The sequence below is a fragment of the Fragaria vesca genome, linkage group LG3 (genome assembly GCF_000184155.1).
Source record: "Fragaria vesca subsp. vesca linkage group LG3, FraVesHawaii_1.0, whole genome shotgun sequence".
Lineage (NCBI taxonomy): Eukaryota > Viridiplantae > Streptophyta > Magnoliopsida > Rosales > Rosaceae > Fragaria > Fragaria vesca.
The window spans coordinates 9,374,208-9,390,649 of record NC_020493.1 but is presented as its reverse complement, the minus strand read 5'-3'; the positions used below and the strand labels follow the sequence as shown (position 1 = coordinate 9,390,649).

The following is a 16,442-nucleotide window of genomic DNA, read 5'->3' as shown; positions in this document are numbered from 1 at the left end:
ATCTAAAACAAAGCTAAGCTGCTCGACCACTAGAAAGAGAGTTGAAAGGCTAAGCCTTACAAGTTTATAGTGAATGCTATATTGAGTCAAGCATATTGTGACAAGTACATGAATGTGCTATCGTACTTAGATGAAGAATATCTCCAAAGACCTTTTTGTCATACAGACGAAACGAGCCTTCTCAAGACTTCGACCGATCAAAAGATACATATAGGTATAACTTTATCATTATTTAGATTGTCTTAAGCGGATAGATGAATAAGCATCATCAATATCAATCTTCTCTTTCGAGACCAACTGTTCCCTAAGATCGCTTTCCTGAAAACTATCATGAACCTCAACCCAAAAGTCCATATACTTGCTATCTCACTTCTAATATAAAAATAAAAAACATACCAAACTCTACCGATAAAAGCCCCAAACCCCTAAAACCTACAACTCCCGAAGTAATTTTTTGCCGCGCCTGAACCCTTAAACCCTCATCGCGAAAGCTCACCGGCGCCGTTTCATCTCCAAAACCACTGATTCCCCAATGGCCTCCGACGAACAAGACGGCGAGGTGAAGACCTTCAAGAGCTTGGGGCTCTGCGACAAATTGGTCGAGGCAGTAGCCAAGCTGAACTGGCAAAACCCTACCCCTATTCAAGTCGAAGCAATCCCTCATGCCCTAGAAGGTTCCCTCAATCTCATCCCTCCTTCATTTTCATATAAAGTTTCAATCTTTTCCGGTTTTCCTGTTCGAATTTTTCAATTCAAGTATTGATTTTTGTGGGTATTGAATTTTGGTGTTAAAGGAAAGGACTTGATTGGACTTGCCCAAACCGGGTCGGGTAAAACCGCAGCTTTCGCCCTTCCGATATTGCAAGCTCTGATTGATTCTCCCCATGCATTTTTCGCTTGTGTTTTGGCCCCAACTAGGTATTGTACTTGGTTCAAAGATGCACATTAGGCCTATTTATATTTATATTTATTTTTGTTGAAAATTGATGAGACTTGTGTGAACTGCAGGGAGCTTGCAATTCAGATATCGGAGCAGTTTGAAGCTTTGGGGTATGAGTTTGGTGCCAAGTCAGCAGTGGTGAGCATTTCGGTGTTTGTAGTGTACTAGCTCAGGGTTGTATGTGCTTTGCGAGTATATGTATTGATTGAATGAAATGGATGTACCTTTGTAAATGTCTGTATAACTCGATTTAGCTTTGCGTTAAGTTTTTAACCTTGTTTGTGTTATAGTGCTTTTCTGATGCAAGCAATCTTCTGCTAGTGTGTGTCTAGTCTCTAGGTTGTGGCACATGGTTGGTACTTTAGTGAATGTTTCTAGTTTTGTAGTTAACCAGAAAAATGAACACCGACTTGTGCGCATAACTTTAAGATTAGTTGTTTTGCATGATTTGCATATGGTTCAGTGTGTGGCACTTTTGGGCTATGACGGAAGCTACAAACTAATGATTTTATGTCAGCTATTTATGGTTTTTTTGTAGTGGTTCAAGTTCTATCGTGTAGCATTTTTTTATGTAGGAAAAATAGTTTTGAATAATATAGTCTATGTGGTTTGGGTCTTTATGTTTGATCTATAGAGGGTATGATAACCTTATCATTTCTAAAAGCTGTAGAAGTTAACCCAGTGATATAGTTGTTTAACATCTTCACCTAATCCTTTCAGCTTGTTGGAGGAGTGGACATGGTCCAACAGACTGTTATGCTTGCAAAGCAGCCACACATTATTGTAAGTTTTTATTTTTCTAGGATGGCAGGCTTGATTGCCTTAACATCTGTACTATAGTTTACTTGGATGTCTGGGCTTTTTAGAATCTTGGTATTTTGAGAGTTGGGCATTACTCATAATAAAGTTATAGGGTATTTATGTGCCAACATAAGAATATTCGTAAAGGATGTAGAAATTTTCATAAGTTGACAAATTGTGTATATATTTGTTAAGTACTTATTGTTGTTTCTACTGTTCTATTTCCTTGAAGGTTGCTACACCTGGACGCCTCATGGATCATGTATCGAACACAAAAGGATTTTCTCTTCGCGCATTGAAGTATTTGGTATGATCTCGTTGATCTGATGGTTTTCGCTATTCTGTTGTATATGCAATTGCAACTTAGATTGAATAGATGGTATGAGAAAATTCAATTTAGACAGCTAAACCAATGGAAGGTTGTTAAAAGGAGAAAGTAAAATACCAAGAGGTGAATGAAGACTGAGTGGAGAGAAAAATATGAAGATCTTATATAGAAAGATTAAAATTAATGAGACAATGCTTATATTTTGTTGTTATTGTATTTTTGGATGCTTCATGTCATTACAATAGTTTGTTTTCATTTGGCTAGACTATATATTGCATCTTCTTTCCCATCCATTAAGCATAGTTACATTACTTATATATAATTACCCTTGATCAAGTTGTCCTTGCTTCTCATATGACTTCAGATGTCTTATATCCCAGACTTGTCCGGAAATGATAAGATATAAGAAAACATTTACTTGCAATTGAGCAGGTTTTAGATGAGGCGGACAGATTGCTTAATGAGGACTTTGAAAAGACACTTGATGACATTCTGAAAGTCATTCCTCGTGAACGGAGAACATATTTGTTTTCTGCTACCATGACTAAAAAGGTATGGTTCAACAGTTTCAATGCATCTACAGTTGTGTGTCTATTACTGGAGTAATATTATTTTTCTATTGGTTGATTGGACATTTACCATCCTTTAAGAAGTTATCTTTTGAACAGATTTTTGTTCTACACATTTCACTCAAAACCTTTTGACTAGCTACTACATGAGCTAAAAGAGTTGTGCTTGTAAAATTGCAGGTCAAGAAGCTGCAAAGGGCTTGTCTAAGGAACCCTGTGAAGGTATGATTAGAACGTACACCATATTCATTCTCCACAAATTTCTCTTAAATTTTAACAACCTAATTCTTGAGTTATCTCAGATTGAAGTAGCATCTAAATATTCTACCGTTGACACGCTAAAGCAGCAGTATCGTTTTATACCAGCCCCGCACAAGGTTCTTTCCCTTTCGTTATTCTTCTACTTTTAGTATTTTCAATCCTTTATGTTATGCCTGTACTAATTTAGACATCATATGCACTCTCATATGCACTAATTTAGACATCATATGCCTGTACTAATTTAGACATCATATGTACTCTCATGTTCTTAAGTAAAGTATGGTATGGATCAGCATGCTGCTAATAATTTCTCATAAGAGTACAGTGATATGATTATCACTATTTATCAGCACTGGAAATAAATCTCGGAGAATAGACTATTTTGGACTAGGCAAACCTTTGTTATATTTTAGGGCATTGAACTGTTGCACTGTTTTATGGAATACCAGTTAGCGGTAATTGTGGTGGTTGTTTATAAAGTTCCATCTCCTGGAACATATTTCCCTTCCCAAGTTTACATTAGCTTTTGTGAATGGGCATGGAAGACTGTTTCAGTTCTTTATGTATGTCTATTCTAAACATTATCTTCATAAAAATGTCAAGAACTTGTGAATTTGCCTCTGGCAATTATAGCTACCAAAGTGGACTGGTTTATATATCTGTTGAACATCCTGAAGTGATAGTTAGATCTGAAGTTTGTGTGCTTAGGGAGTGGAAAGGAATGAGTGACTGACTATTGTAATCAGACATGAAATGATGGTTGTAGGGTAGCAATGGTGCCACAAAGATGGACTGATTATTGAGCATTTGAAATATATTGTGCACTGTAAATAAGATGTGTCAATGGTTACAAAATCTGACGTGCATTCTAAGGTTGTAATGCTAGATATAATTATGGCTTGCATTTTTACTTTTTGCATGGAGTTCCTGCTGTTTTTTGTAGTTGGTCAATCTCCAGTCGCTTGGATATAGACTCAAGTTCACAACTTTTGTGCCCTACAGGACTGCTATCTCGTATATATTCTGACCGAGAAGTCTCAATGTACAACTATGGTCTTTACTCGTACATGTGATGCAACACTCCTATTGGCTTCAATGCTTCGAAATCTTGGCATAAGAGCCACCCCTATTAGTGGTCATATGAGCCAGGTATGTCACACCAAATTGACACTTATGAATGTTTACTCATTAGTTAGTTGTTATTATGGAATTTATCTGACCTTTTTGTGTCATCCTTATGGCAGTCAAAAAGACTCGGTGCCTTAAATATGTTTAAAGCTGGACAGTGTAATGTACTTATCTGCACTGATGTGGCAAGTAGAGGATTGGATATCCCATCAGTGGATATGGTTATTAATTATGATATTCCCTCAAATTCTAAGGTGAGGCTTTCGATTTGCTAATGTAGTAGGTTGGTTGTTTGTCATATGTGGTCTTAATATATAGGTTGCTATTTAGTTGAGGAGTTGATGCTGTTTAAAGCAACTATAGAGCGTATTTTGAAGCTGGATTTTGTAGCTTCTGGATACAGCTTGATTTTCTTTCCTTTCCCTAATATATCATGGATCCTGGTGGAATTGCATATCCTATTTCTTTCCCACTTTATTGAAACCCTGGTATTCTGTGCCTTTTTTCCATGTTATAATGAGTTTAAAAATCATGCTTCCTCAAGACAATTTAGGTACTTCAAAGGAAAATTGTTACTCGTTTCGTTGATATACTGTGGCCTAGTTTTCTAACTACAAGTGAGTCACAGGATTATATTCATCGAGTGGGAAGAACTGCTCGTGCTGGACGGTCTGGGGTTGCAATCTCGTTAGTGAATCAGTATGAGTTGGAGTGGTATATACAAATAGAAAAGCTTATCGGTATGCCCCCGTTTCTTTGTATGTTCTGTGAAACACCAAAGGAGAGTTTTGAAAGCTTACCTTTTGTTAATTTTTAGGCAAGAAGTTACCTGAGTTTCCTGCTCAAGAAGAGGAGGTCCTTCAATTTCTAGAACGTGTCACAGAGGCCAAAAGATTGGCCACCTCGGTAATTTTCTTCCTGATATCCTTAGCTGTTAATCTCAGTGATCGTCTCTGTTAGAGGCTATCCCAGTGGTCATTGGGTACATCTTTTTTTGCTTGTGATTTATCTGTAATATTAGTCAGCTTTTTGTTGGTTGATGTGTACATTTCATTTTTCCAGAAATTAAAAGAAGGGGGAAGCAAAAAGAGGAAGGGGAGAGGAAACGAAGGTGAGGACGATGTGGACATGGAAAAGTTTCTAGGTCACAAGGATGGCAAGTCCAAAAAATTCAGAAAAAGATGAGGTTGCTTGCAACTGTTCCAAATTTTGACAAAATGGGATTTTCATTTCTGTTGTATACCATCTTACCTTTGTGTATCTGAAGAAGTACAATGATTATCTTTTTGACATTTGTTTATTTAAACAGAAAAGTGGATGGTTAATTTTTCAGTTGTGTTTTCTCCGAGTTAGGTTTCACCTCATGTACCCCAGGGACTAATGCTTGTTGTCCTCTACATAGGATTTGTTCTCCATAACAATAAATAGCAAATTAGACGCGTAAAATTGTAATACATGTTGGCGAATACTTCCACCAACAATTTTTTCGCCAGTAAAGTCATGGGTGGTGGTACTTTAGGGTCGATACTGGTGATTGGTCAGGGTGTTTTTGAAGTTAAGGTACCGCTGGTGACACTCACCTTGAAGGTGAAGACTGATAACAAAATGGTAGACTATTGTGCCGAGCAATTCAAGAGGAAGCACAATTTGGACGTTAGGGGGATCTCGAGAGCTATTACAAGGTTGAAAAATGCATGTGATAAGGCAGAGGAGACTGTCATTCACATCTCAGTTGACATCAAAATTGATTGTTTGGATCAGGGTATTGATTTCAGAGCAACTATAACTCGAGCCAAATTTGAACAATTGAACATGGATTTCTTCAGAAAGTGTATGGAGCCAGTGAAGAAGTGTTTAAGCAATGCATGCATGGACGCAAGTAGTGTGGATGATTGTTGTTCACTTGTTCTTGCTGGTGGCTCTTCTAGAATTCCAAAGGTGCAAGAGCTATTGTAGGATGTGTTCAATGGGAAGGAGTTGTGTAAGAACATCAATCCAGATGAGGCAGTTGCGTATGGTGCCGCTGCTCTGGCAGCTTCTTGTGTTCGGAAATGGGAATAGGCTCTAAAGGTTGACTCTTTGTGATGTTACACCTCTGTCACTTGGGGTGGAATGTACTGAGAGTTGTACATGCATATTATAATTTCAAGAAATACACGCATCCCCGTCACGAAGACGCATAATTTCCATGAGAGTATTTTTAACGAGGATCCTTAAGTTGAGGATTTTTCGTTTTATCCCATTTTTCGATCTTATATCTACATCTTAACCGTTCAGTTTATAAGTATTTATGAGTGGATAATTTCTGCAAATTTTCAGCCATAATGAAAATCGTTAAGACATTCGTAAGTGTGATTTACAAATTATGAACCTGAACGGTTCATGTTTGACAGATTTGGTTCGTCAATTAATTTGATCAGTTTGTTACCTTAATGATTATCGATTCGGCTGAAATTTGTAAGAATGATCTAATCATAGACTTATGAGATGCCAAGATGTGATCGAAAAATAGATCTTTTAAACCATAAACCGGAAAACCCTCAACTAGTACTCATTATAAAGGTCCTCACTAAAAGAGCTCCCTACTTTCCATACTCTCGTTGACAACCAAGTTAGAGCAGCCATCTACCTCCATGAGGGTGAGAGTTGCATGGCAGAAGAGAATAATTTTCTTAGAAAAATTTTGCTTGATGGATTTCCAGCAGCTCCCGCCGGAGTTGGCGAGTTCGATCTTTGCTTTGATATAGATGCAAACGGGATACCGAATGTCACTGCTGGCCAAAAGAAAGTCGTTAGAATAAAATAGGGACAATGTATGGTGTGGTTCATCACTTCATTGAATGGGAATACACATTCCAGAAGTGAGTGGTCATCGAACTCAACTGTTAAAAAGAAACCATTTTCCATTCGCTAGTGTGAGTTTGGACTAATTTCAATTTTCCTGTAAAGTATCCATCTAGTTCAAGACGAACTTTAAATACAGAAGCTTGGCATCCATTCAAACCCCAACAAATAGCTAAACTAGACAGTGATCTCTTTCCATATTATAGCTCAGTGAACTAATTTCATCTACTTCTCATGGAGAAAAATATGCCCATACAACTACAGACGTCTCAATGGAAGCCCTACAATAAATACCCAATGGAAGCCCTATGTAAATACCCGAAGCCCTAAGACTAATTAACTACAAAATTTTTATAATACAAGAATTTCCCTGATCCTGGAACCTTCATAGCACTGCGCAGATTCATCATCCCACTAGTTTTCAGCTGTGACAGAAAACCAAATCCCCAAAAGGCAATTGCCACTATGGTTGACAGGCCCAAATATGATCTGAGATCCACCCTAGCGCAAACTTGCATTGTTCCGGCCATCGGGTCTACCTTACGCGATGTCATCATATTCATCACATTCTTGCAACAACGAACAGTCATCGAGACCTGAAAGTAAACCAGGAACATACTCGTGTGGGAGAACTCCAAAGCTTTCTTCAAATGAAGACTCGACCACCTGAGAATGGGAATTGCTTTCCAGATCATCAGTTTCAGTATCCTCGTTGACAGGTAGGTTCAGGTCAAACCTTGGACTGGGATTCAGGGGTGCAGCTATTGAGAAAGGTGGGAACACTTGCTCAGCCATAATTTGACGCATCTCACTATGCTCAACTGCATTTTTCCGGAACTTGGATTTCGAAGGTCTAATTGGATCGGAGAAAACAAGCTTGTGCTTTCCTGAAGAAGGTAACTTTGACATTGTTCGAGACCTGACATCATATGTCGGGAATGTCGATGAAGCCCATCCCATGTTATCTTCATCACAAGCTCTTGTTGCATTCCTGTAAAAGGGACATTATATTACCATTATAGCAAGGTCTTATATTAAAAGGTAATGAGCATTATATTAGCATCACCCAGTACTTACTAAGCCGAGAAGCAATTGTTTATACAAAATCTACATGATAAATGTTTAGGTTGCACGCAGTAAGCCAAGTGCTTGAATTCATGGTTGTAAGTCATAAATTTTTGGTCCAGGAGAAATTGTATTAATTATTGTATCTATAAGAAATATTTATTTTGAACAACCGCTATGACAGCAAGTGCTTCAAATTTTTTGTTGCAAGACTCATTACCTGAAACGATTCTCAGCCACATTTGCATCCTTGTCATTACAGGATTCCCTGAGAAAATTCGGTTCCATTGCCATATTTTCTGGTGGACGGCCTGAACCAGATATTGACAAATTGATAACAGATGGAAAAGGATCCATGGAGGCATCTGTTTGAGCCTGAAACTCCAGAATTATATCCAACTGTTCAGCATCAGTTGACGATTTTTTCCTAGGGTTGGGGGAAAAGACACTCTCATCCTCTTGCTTGCTGCTGGCATCATTAAGTGCAGCTGCTACCAACCTGGCACCCTGTCCACAATTGGTAAATTTCATGGTTGCTGTGTTTTCCTTCACTGAAGTCCGAGAAATTTGGTTGGAAGAACTGAAAAAATTTCCACCCAAATATACACCATTCCCAGAAGAGGGGAGATTTTGTTTGCCATCTTTGTGAGATGCCATCTTCCAGACAGAGGATAGCAGGGCAACGAAGTGTCTCTGAATCAAAAATTCTGTATTGGGCTGCTCCGCGGCAACATTTAATAACATTCGAATATTTTCCTGACACAAAAGAAAGATGATGAGCTACTTGTTTCTCCTTTTTTTAATTTTTTTTTTAATTAATAAAGACACGATAATTCACAACTTCCATCAGACTATATACAAAAAGTTAAGCATGCCTATGAAGATAAGAAAACATTCATATGTATATTTTAGCAAGTGTAAAAGCAAAATTTTCAAAAGAAAACTAATATGTACCTCTGTTACCCTTAAGAGAGCTTTTCCAGATCCTATATTGTTAACCTTTTCATTATTAGGGTTGTCTGGTGCAGATAAAACATATCTTTGGATAAGTTCCCTAAACCTCTCGCAACAATGAATTGGATGGCGATATCTCCCCCTATAAAACCCACCAGCAGTCATACCATAAAGTGTCTCACTCACCAAGCTCCAATAAGGGCCATACTCATGTACCACAGCACATAAAATTGCATCCTCCTGTGATAACCAAAAGTCAGGTGATGGAATACAATCTCTAGACCAAATGTTTCCCTTCTTTAGCTTCTCTGGTTTTATCATTAGAACTCGCTTTACAGGCATGGCAGTGATGGATATTTTCCCTCCCATTTTGGTTCTACTAATTGGTTTATGCTCAAATTCAACCACACTATCACATGGTTTTAACTCTGAAGCTTCAACATGGTGCAGTGAGGAGACACTAGTTTCGAACTCTGGAGTACAGATTTCCAGATGAGACTTCTTCAGTTTCTTAGACTTCTTCTTTGAACTCTTTTCTTCACCAGCTGGTTTAGATGATGCCTTCTTACGTTTTTTCTGCACACTTGAATGAGGTGATTCAATATCCGAATGCGAAAGCGCTTCATTAGAGAGATAATCTTCATCAATATACATAGGTTCCACTTGCAGTTCTTCTTTAACAGGTTCCAGTTCAGAAGCTAGAGACCGTTTCTTCAGAGATTTGAATTTTGCTTTCTTCGATTTCTTCTTTTTCTTGGGTTTAGGATCACTTGGCATCCCATATCTGCTACCACGAACATAGGGTAACAAATGATTATTTAACTAAACAAAAATTCCAATATTGTTAGGAATTACCACCAAGTACAATGAAATAAGAGGGCTCGTCATTTGTTCATTTTAATAGTTGGACAATCACAGAATTTGTATCTTTGCAAATGCTGTCCTAGACATCTTTATAGATGCAGGCATTACTGTAGGAGTATTAGACAAGCATTTCCTTGCACAAAGAAAATGGCCATTGGATCGGAAGAGTATACAAGTTGACAGCTTACCTCTGAGAATCAAGGTTTTCAACTGCTTCATCTTCCTTCACCTTGGCTTCATATTCCAGTTCCTCCATCAACTGTTGAAAGTTCCGCAAGCATATAGATTATTGCATGGTAAGAAGTATAATCTATATAAATGTTGATGACTATCCACTGACCTGGTGTTGAGTCAAGGCTTCAACCTGCTGACGATATGCCTCAGTTGCAAACTCAGCATCCCATGCTACGGAAAAGCACACAAGTTTAGTCTAATGTTGCAAAATGCCCTTATGAGATATTCTAAAGGATCATACATTCCAACATGAGTACCATAACACACATTTAAAGCATTGGTTTACAGATACTAGATGCAATATCACAAAATGCTCAAGTATACAGGTAACTGAACAAAAGGGAGCTTCAATAAATTGGCATATGGTCAAAGAAGCTGTTGGGAGGAAGGAAATAATTTTGTTTTCTTTGTTTTCGAATATTATAAGTTCCCGGAGGAAAGAGTTGACATTAATAAATAGAGAATTTGTCTAAATGTGCAAATTGGGGTCCTGAAACATATTAGACAAGCAAAGGTCATGATATGCGACCAAAATAAACATGAGAGCACCAGTTACAAAAAAAGAAAAAAAAAATAGAGGTACTTACTTTCATATACAAGAGGTTCTTCATCTTCATCAATCTCAGCTTCCATTTCCTCCTTGTATTTTTCTATGCGGTCCAATTCCCACTCTCTCTCCTCAAATCTAACTTGAGATTCTGCTGCTGTCTTGTCTACTATTGGGTCCCACAATTCTAGAAAACGAATTGCATAATGATCTATTGGACGTAACTGATTCTCAAAGGATGAGATCTCTTGTCCTGCGGCAGCAGCAGCTGCAGCCATCTGTTTGACATCAGCCATCATGTCCGCATCATCTTCCCTACAAGCAACAGTGAGACTTCTTTCTTCATTAGGATCACTCACATTCAACATCATTCCGTTGTCTTTGTTTGAAGATATCATCAAAGCCCCCTGATCTGTGGGTTCATCAACCTTCATGTCGTCCTCATTCACTAATTCATCATCTTCCAATCTCACAACGGCTTCTTCAGTAAATTCTTGGTTGTCCACAGCTTCTTCCTGTTCAACTTTCTTTAATGCCATATAATCTGCTTCATCTTCTGCCTGCTTTAGTGCAGCTTCGAGGTCTACATTAGATAGAGAAACTTCAGTTGCGTTGTGATTTTTCTCCTTTTGCATATTCTTAATGGGAAGGGCTCTATGACCAGAAAAAAGCTCCATAGGATCAAGCTTTTTGAAGAACTCCGTGTTGTAGTCCCCACTTTGTATAACAAGATTGTCAAGAGTCCGCTTCTGATTTGCTTTCTTCAAAATGTTTTCTTCAATGGTGCTCTCACTGATCAATCGATAAATATGAACTTCTCGTGTCTGTCCAATACGGTGGCAACGATCTTGAGCCTGCTGGTCCATAGCAGGATTCCAGTCACTATCATAAAAGATAACTGTATCTGCCCCAACCAGGTTGATACCAACACCTCCACTACGAGTCGACAATATGAAAAGGAAAAACTTTGGGTTTGTGTTAAACCGCTGCATTAACGTCTGTCTCTCCTCCGGCGGAGTGGATCCATCCAAACGCATGTACGTGTAACCATATAGATTGATGAAAGCCTCCAAGACGTCAAGCATCTTTGTCATCTGAGTGAATATCAAAGCTCTGTGACCTTCTGACTTCAATTTCCTAAGCAAAACTGCAAGCTGCTGCAACTTGCCACAGTCAAACTGTATTAGTCGCCTATCAGGAAAATATACTTGTCTGCGGACAATTGCAGGTCTAAATGGTGACAGAAGTGGCGATAGGACTTGAGAACATTTCTGCTTATAAGTTGATTGCAGGAACACAGGACTTTCAGATTTACTGCACCAACATACAGGTGGGGCGGCTCGTGCAGCAGGGATTGCAAAGACAAAGCTTTCAACCAGGTCAATTGTTTTCTGGAATCGTTCTACTGGTGAAAGAATTATATCAGCAAGCTTTGAGGAGTACATATAGGACACAGGGTTAGCCTTGCAATGAGCAACTTCAACAACAGGATGTCTAACTGTAACAAGATCCCTCAGGCTTGTTGAATATATAGGTTTTCTGTCACACCTCAAGGAATTCCACCATGCAACTGCTGCAGCATGTTCTTTTGCTTGCCTTAGTCTCTCCTCCATAAGTGCCCTCTGGATGTCTTCGAAAATATTCATACCATGCATCTTCTTATGATGTTTATGATGTTTAAATCCACCAATATCTACAAGATGGATCAGGTCAACACGGTCTTTGATTAAACTTGATGGGGTAGCAAGAGCCTTAACTTCATCACTCTCCCAAGAAGTCATGGTAAAATCTAGATGACTAAATACAAACCCCAAACCCTTAAGGTCTACCATAGAAAATGGTCCAGGCGAAAGCATTGAACATATTGACGAACTCAGTTGCATGTTAATACCATTCATATCAAAGGAACTGACAATTGGACGACCTTCAAACAAGTCAGGGTGATTGCACACTTTACGAAGTTGCATTATTATACTTATCATTCCAAAAAAATTGGTACTTGCCAGAGTTGCTTGTGTTTCCGAACTAGCAATAAAGTCTTCATACAAGTTGCGTTGCCTCCTGGATAGTCTACAGTATATGACATGCTCATGCTTCATAGGCAGTTGTTTCTCCACATCTCGTTTCAAACGGCGGAGAATGAATGGGCGGAGGACATTATGTAAACGATCAAGAACTTCTTTATTTACTTTCTCTTGCCCCTCAACCATCCCAGATATTGGATTACTAAACCAATCCTTGAACTCCTGATGAGACTGAAATATGTGCGGCATCAAGAAATGCATTAGAGACCAAAGTTCCATGAGATCATTCTGTAGAGGAGTACCGGTTAACAAAATGCGTCGTTTGGAATTGAAGTTCAAAAGTGTTTGCCATCTCTGTGACTTCCAATTTTTAATCAGATGGGCTTCATCTAAAATCAAGTATTTCCATTTCTTACGCTTGAAGACTTTTGAATCTTGTATAACCAGTCTGTACGTTGTTATGCAGACATGAAAGGAGTTTGGTTTCAGCCAGCCTTGCCTCTTCAATTTGCGCTCTTTTGCACTTCCAAAATAAGTCAGGATTTTGAACGCGGGGCACCACTTTAGAAACTCAGTCTCCCAATTGAGCATTACACTGGTTGGGACCACAATAAGATGAGGACCCCATATGCCCTTTTCACAGGCTAGGTGTGCAAGCAAAGCTATTGTCATGATTGTCTTCCCTAACCCCATCTCGTCGGCTAGAATCCCGTTCAGCTTTTTCTCATACATCGTTACAAGCCAATCCAAACCAATATGCTGATACTCACGAAGAGGGAACTTTAGAAGAAAGGGGAACTTTGTACGGACTTTTGTTGTGGAGAATGTGTTTCCAGTTGGCTGTGCTGATCTTGCAGCAGCGGCTGCATCCTCAATTCTATTCTCACTATCACTTCCACCTTCTGAAGCCCTACATTCTTCAGTTGGAGAATCAAGAGCTGGCTGCTGTTCACCAGAGTCAACATCTTCATTGATAGAAACATGTTGCTTCACTTGTGAATCTCCTGGAGATGGAGAATCCATAAATCCCTCTGATAAAGCAGAATCATATTCAGATTCATCATCTTCAACTTCATCGCTGTTCAAATCCTGAAAACAGGTTGATGAATGAACAAAATCAAATGTGATATGAACAACTAACCAATAAGCAGAAGCTTATAACAAAACCATACCTTTTTATACCTTGCAAGCAATTCCTCTAAAGGTATTTCACTCTCCTTCTGCAGTAATGCAATCTGAAATATGGCAGCACGCCAAAGGAAAGATCAGCAACTTCACAAAGTATAAGCTGAATGTTTTTACCAATATTCCTAAAATATGGATGTGCACATTAAAGATATTTAGGCTTCGGCTCGTTACCTCATCCGAAGGATCATTGGTATCTGCTTTTGCTAATTCCTCCTCCTCTAATAACGTTGTCTCATCATCCTGGGTATCAAATTCAAATCAGTAAAAAAAATATAAAATAAAGTAAAAAAAAGGTGTTGGACTTGGTAGTAAATTGAAAACCACTTACTAACTACAGATCAAAAATCACATTATTCAATTAAAAAATAAAGATACAAAAGAAATATGTTCTATATCTACTCTCTCAAAAAGTTCTATCATTATTTTATATGATAAGCAAGAATAATAAAACTCGTTGGAGAGACTAGATATGAAGTTTTTAATACCGGCCACATGCTTCAAGCTGTAGCCAGTCAGTAAACTACAGATACCCTAGCAGTGAAAGATGAGCTGCCACTCTTTAAAATATCATACTGGAAACAGCTTAACATAAATCAAACTAGAACAGAACCAAGGACATGCCAACAAGAACATTGTTTCCACCAATCCCACCTTTTCTTCTCCAGCAGCAAGAATGAAGTCACCATCTTCCTACAAAATCAAAGAAGGAGTGAGCAATAAGCCCATGCCAAATTCATAATTTAAAAAAAAAAAAAGTAACAAAATGTAAACATAGAAATGCACAAAAAACGATTACGACAGAAAAAAAAAGTAATAGAAATGCATACATCTGAAATCCAAAAACCATCCTCTAATTAACGTAACAAGTGTCAAGGCTACAAAGTAATTGGTGTTTGCAACAAAACATGCTAAGATTTAAACCAGAAGTAAGTTCACCAGACATGAAGGCCCCAGTCAGATAAAACACAATGATATATAAGAAATGTCAGTAAACTCAAAAAGAAGGAAGTTAACATCTAAGAATCTGCACTCTTACATGTTCATCATCAAAATCATATGGTACATGTCCTTTGGCAGACTGCCGAGATGCTTCTGAAATGTTTTTGGCTTCACCAATCTTAATTTCTGATAAATGGGTTTCTGAAATAGGCAAGCCATTATTTCCAACCTGTAATCAGAAAAATATCTATCATGCCAAACCCTTCGGTTGCTACAGAACTGAGCAGTGAAAACTATAAACACATACAACTTACACAACGACGACCGGTAAAAACATCTGGGCTGCTTCTATCAGTCTTACTGGCTATAAGATTGTTTTGTTCACCTGCATAATTGGCACTTACATCCTGAGATATAATCACCGGTTTTCTCCCGAAACATTAAAATTAACTGCATCCACATACCATGATCTTCACTCACTGAGGTCATTTCTGCGCCAACTTCACCCTTTTTAAGACACATATCATGATCTTCCCCCACAGACAAAATTTCTGCACCATCTTCACCCATTTCGGAACAAATACTGTGGTCTTTCCCCGATGAGGTCATTTCAGTGTCATCTTCACCCTTTTTAGGAGACATGCCGTCATCTTCTTCAGAAGATGTCATCTTTGCAACATCTTTACTCTTTTCTTCGCTAACTTCTGTGTTAACTGAAAGTCCACATGTCAGAAAATATTGCTAACATATCATGATTATTATATATATATATATATATATACAGGAAGGATATGAAGCGGACGTCCGTCCGTTCTCCACCCTCCGGCGCCGGCGACGGTGCGCCTCCACCCCAGAACACTCCAGCAGTGTCCCCGACCACTTTCCCTCCCCGGCGAGTCCATTCTTTTCCGGCGAGATCACCCAAAACTTCAAACAAAGTCGATCTCGCCGGAAATTGAAAAAAAACGGACTCGCCGGGGAGGGGAAGTGGTCGGGAACGCTGCTGGAGTGTTCTGGGGTGGAGGCGCGCCGTCGCCGGCGCCGGAGCATGGAGAACGGATGGACGTCCGCACTTTAAGCCGAGTGCGGACGTCCGCTCTACATCCTTTCTGTGTATATATATATATATATAATAATAATAATAATAATAACTAAATCTGAAACATATTACAGAACCGGTAACAAATCAAACTCCTTATCTCTGAAATAGCGGAAACAGGGGCAGAACAAGAAATATAAGTTGATCGGGGCTGAACCTTATGTTATGTTTTCTTGACTTCGATGAGCCCATATGGATTTAATGGCTTCTTGCAGTGCAACTATTCCTTTGTCTTCTACATTACTCCGTACCCATGACAATGGTGCCGGTAGCATCAGGATTTGTCAGAAATTTTAGTTGGATTAGTTTTTCATTAGCAGCTGGGGACATGGGGCATAACTTCTTTTGTTTTTGTCTGATGGGATTAGATTGTTTCAAAATACACGTTTTGACATTTGATTAAGTGCCTAGGTTTTTCTTGTACCAATCTTTAATATTCTTGTATTAGCATGCATTTATATATATATATATATATACATACACAGTCCGTCTCTGCTACGGACGTCCGCACTGTAAAAACGGTGCGGATTTTCGTCCGTTCGCCACCGTACGGCACCGCGCGAGGGCGTGCCTCCACCCCAGCCGACTCCAGCACCTTCCCGACCACTTTCCATCCTCGACGAGTCCGTCGAATTCCAGTTTTCCGGCCAGATCACC

At 38.9% G+C, this 16,442-nt stretch overlaps 3 protein-coding genes across 3 annotated transcripts in view; 2 read left to right on the top strand and 1 right to left on the bottom strand.

Moving 5' to 3' along the window:
* Positions 1-239: 239 nt before the first annotated feature.
* Positions 240-5,358, top strand: LOC101306892 (DEAD-box ATP-dependent RNA helicase 10-like). Its single transcript, XM_004294011.1, has 13 exons — positions 240-674; positions 795-918; positions 1,009-1,078; positions 1,661-1,723; positions 1,974-2,048; positions 2,502-2,621; positions 2,819-2,860; positions 2,941-3,015; positions 3,902-4,048; positions 4,144-4,281; positions 4,656-4,767; positions 4,845-4,933; positions 5,090-5,358. The coding sequence occupies exons 1-13, from the start codon at positions 533-535 to the stop codon at positions 5,210-5,212; spliced, it is 1,320 nt and encodes a 439-aa protein (XP_004294059.1). The 5' UTR covers positions 240-532; the 3' UTR covers positions 5,213-5,358.
* Positions 5,359-5,527: 169 nt separating this feature from the next.
* Positions 5,528-5,983, top strand: LOC101313685 (heat shock cognate 70 kDa protein-like). The gene has a single exon (XM_004295604.1). It carries the CDS (start codon positions 5,528-5,530, stop codon positions 5,981-5,983), a length of 456 nt encoding a protein of 151 aa, XP_004295652.1.
* A 1,010-nt stretch (positions 5,984-6,993) lies between these two features.
* LOC101306604 overlaps positions 6,994-16,442 on the bottom strand; it is a 14,034-nt gene continuing 4,585 nt past the window's right edge. The window contains exons 9-20 of the mRNA XM_004294010.1: positions 15,151-15,399; positions 15,001-15,071; positions 14,784-14,915; positions 14,399-14,437; positions 13,919-13,987; positions 13,732-13,794; positions 10,576-13,648; positions 10,095-10,159; positions 9,943-10,013; positions 8,891-9,674; positions 8,157-8,692; positions 6,994-7,862 (exon numbers count right to left, since the gene is read on the bottom strand). Of these exons, the coding sequence (XP_004294058.1) occupies positions 7,412-7,862; positions 8,157-8,692; positions 8,891-9,674; positions 9,943-10,013; positions 10,095-10,159; positions 10,576-13,648; positions 13,732-13,794; positions 13,919-13,987; positions 14,399-14,437; positions 14,784-14,915; positions 15,001-15,071; positions 15,151-15,399 (5,603 nt within the window). The 3' untranslated portion in view covers positions 6,994-7,411. The remainder of the gene's footprint in view (positions 7,863-8,156; positions 8,693-8,890; positions 9,675-9,942; positions 10,014-10,094; positions 10,160-10,575; positions 13,649-13,731; positions 13,795-13,918; positions 13,988-14,398; positions 14,438-14,783; positions 14,916-15,000; positions 15,072-15,150; positions 15,400-16,442) is intronic.

Coding starts and splice junctions, on each gene's coding strand:
- LOC101313685 (XM_004295604.1), top strand. CDS start 5,528: ATGGGTGGTGGTACTTTAGGGTCGATACTGGTGATTGGTCAGGGTGTT.
- LOC101306892 (XM_004294011.1), top strand. CDS start 533: ATGGCCTCCGACGAACAAGACGGCGAGGTGAAGACCTTCAAGAGCTTG. Junction 919..1,008: donor TGTGTTTTGGCCCCAACTAG/GTATTGTACTTG, acceptor TGTGAACTGCAG/GGAGCTTGCAATTCAGATAT. Junction 2,049..2,501: donor TTCGCGCATTGAAGTATTTG/GTATGATCTCGT, acceptor GCAATTGAGCAG/GTTTTAGATGAGGCGGACAG.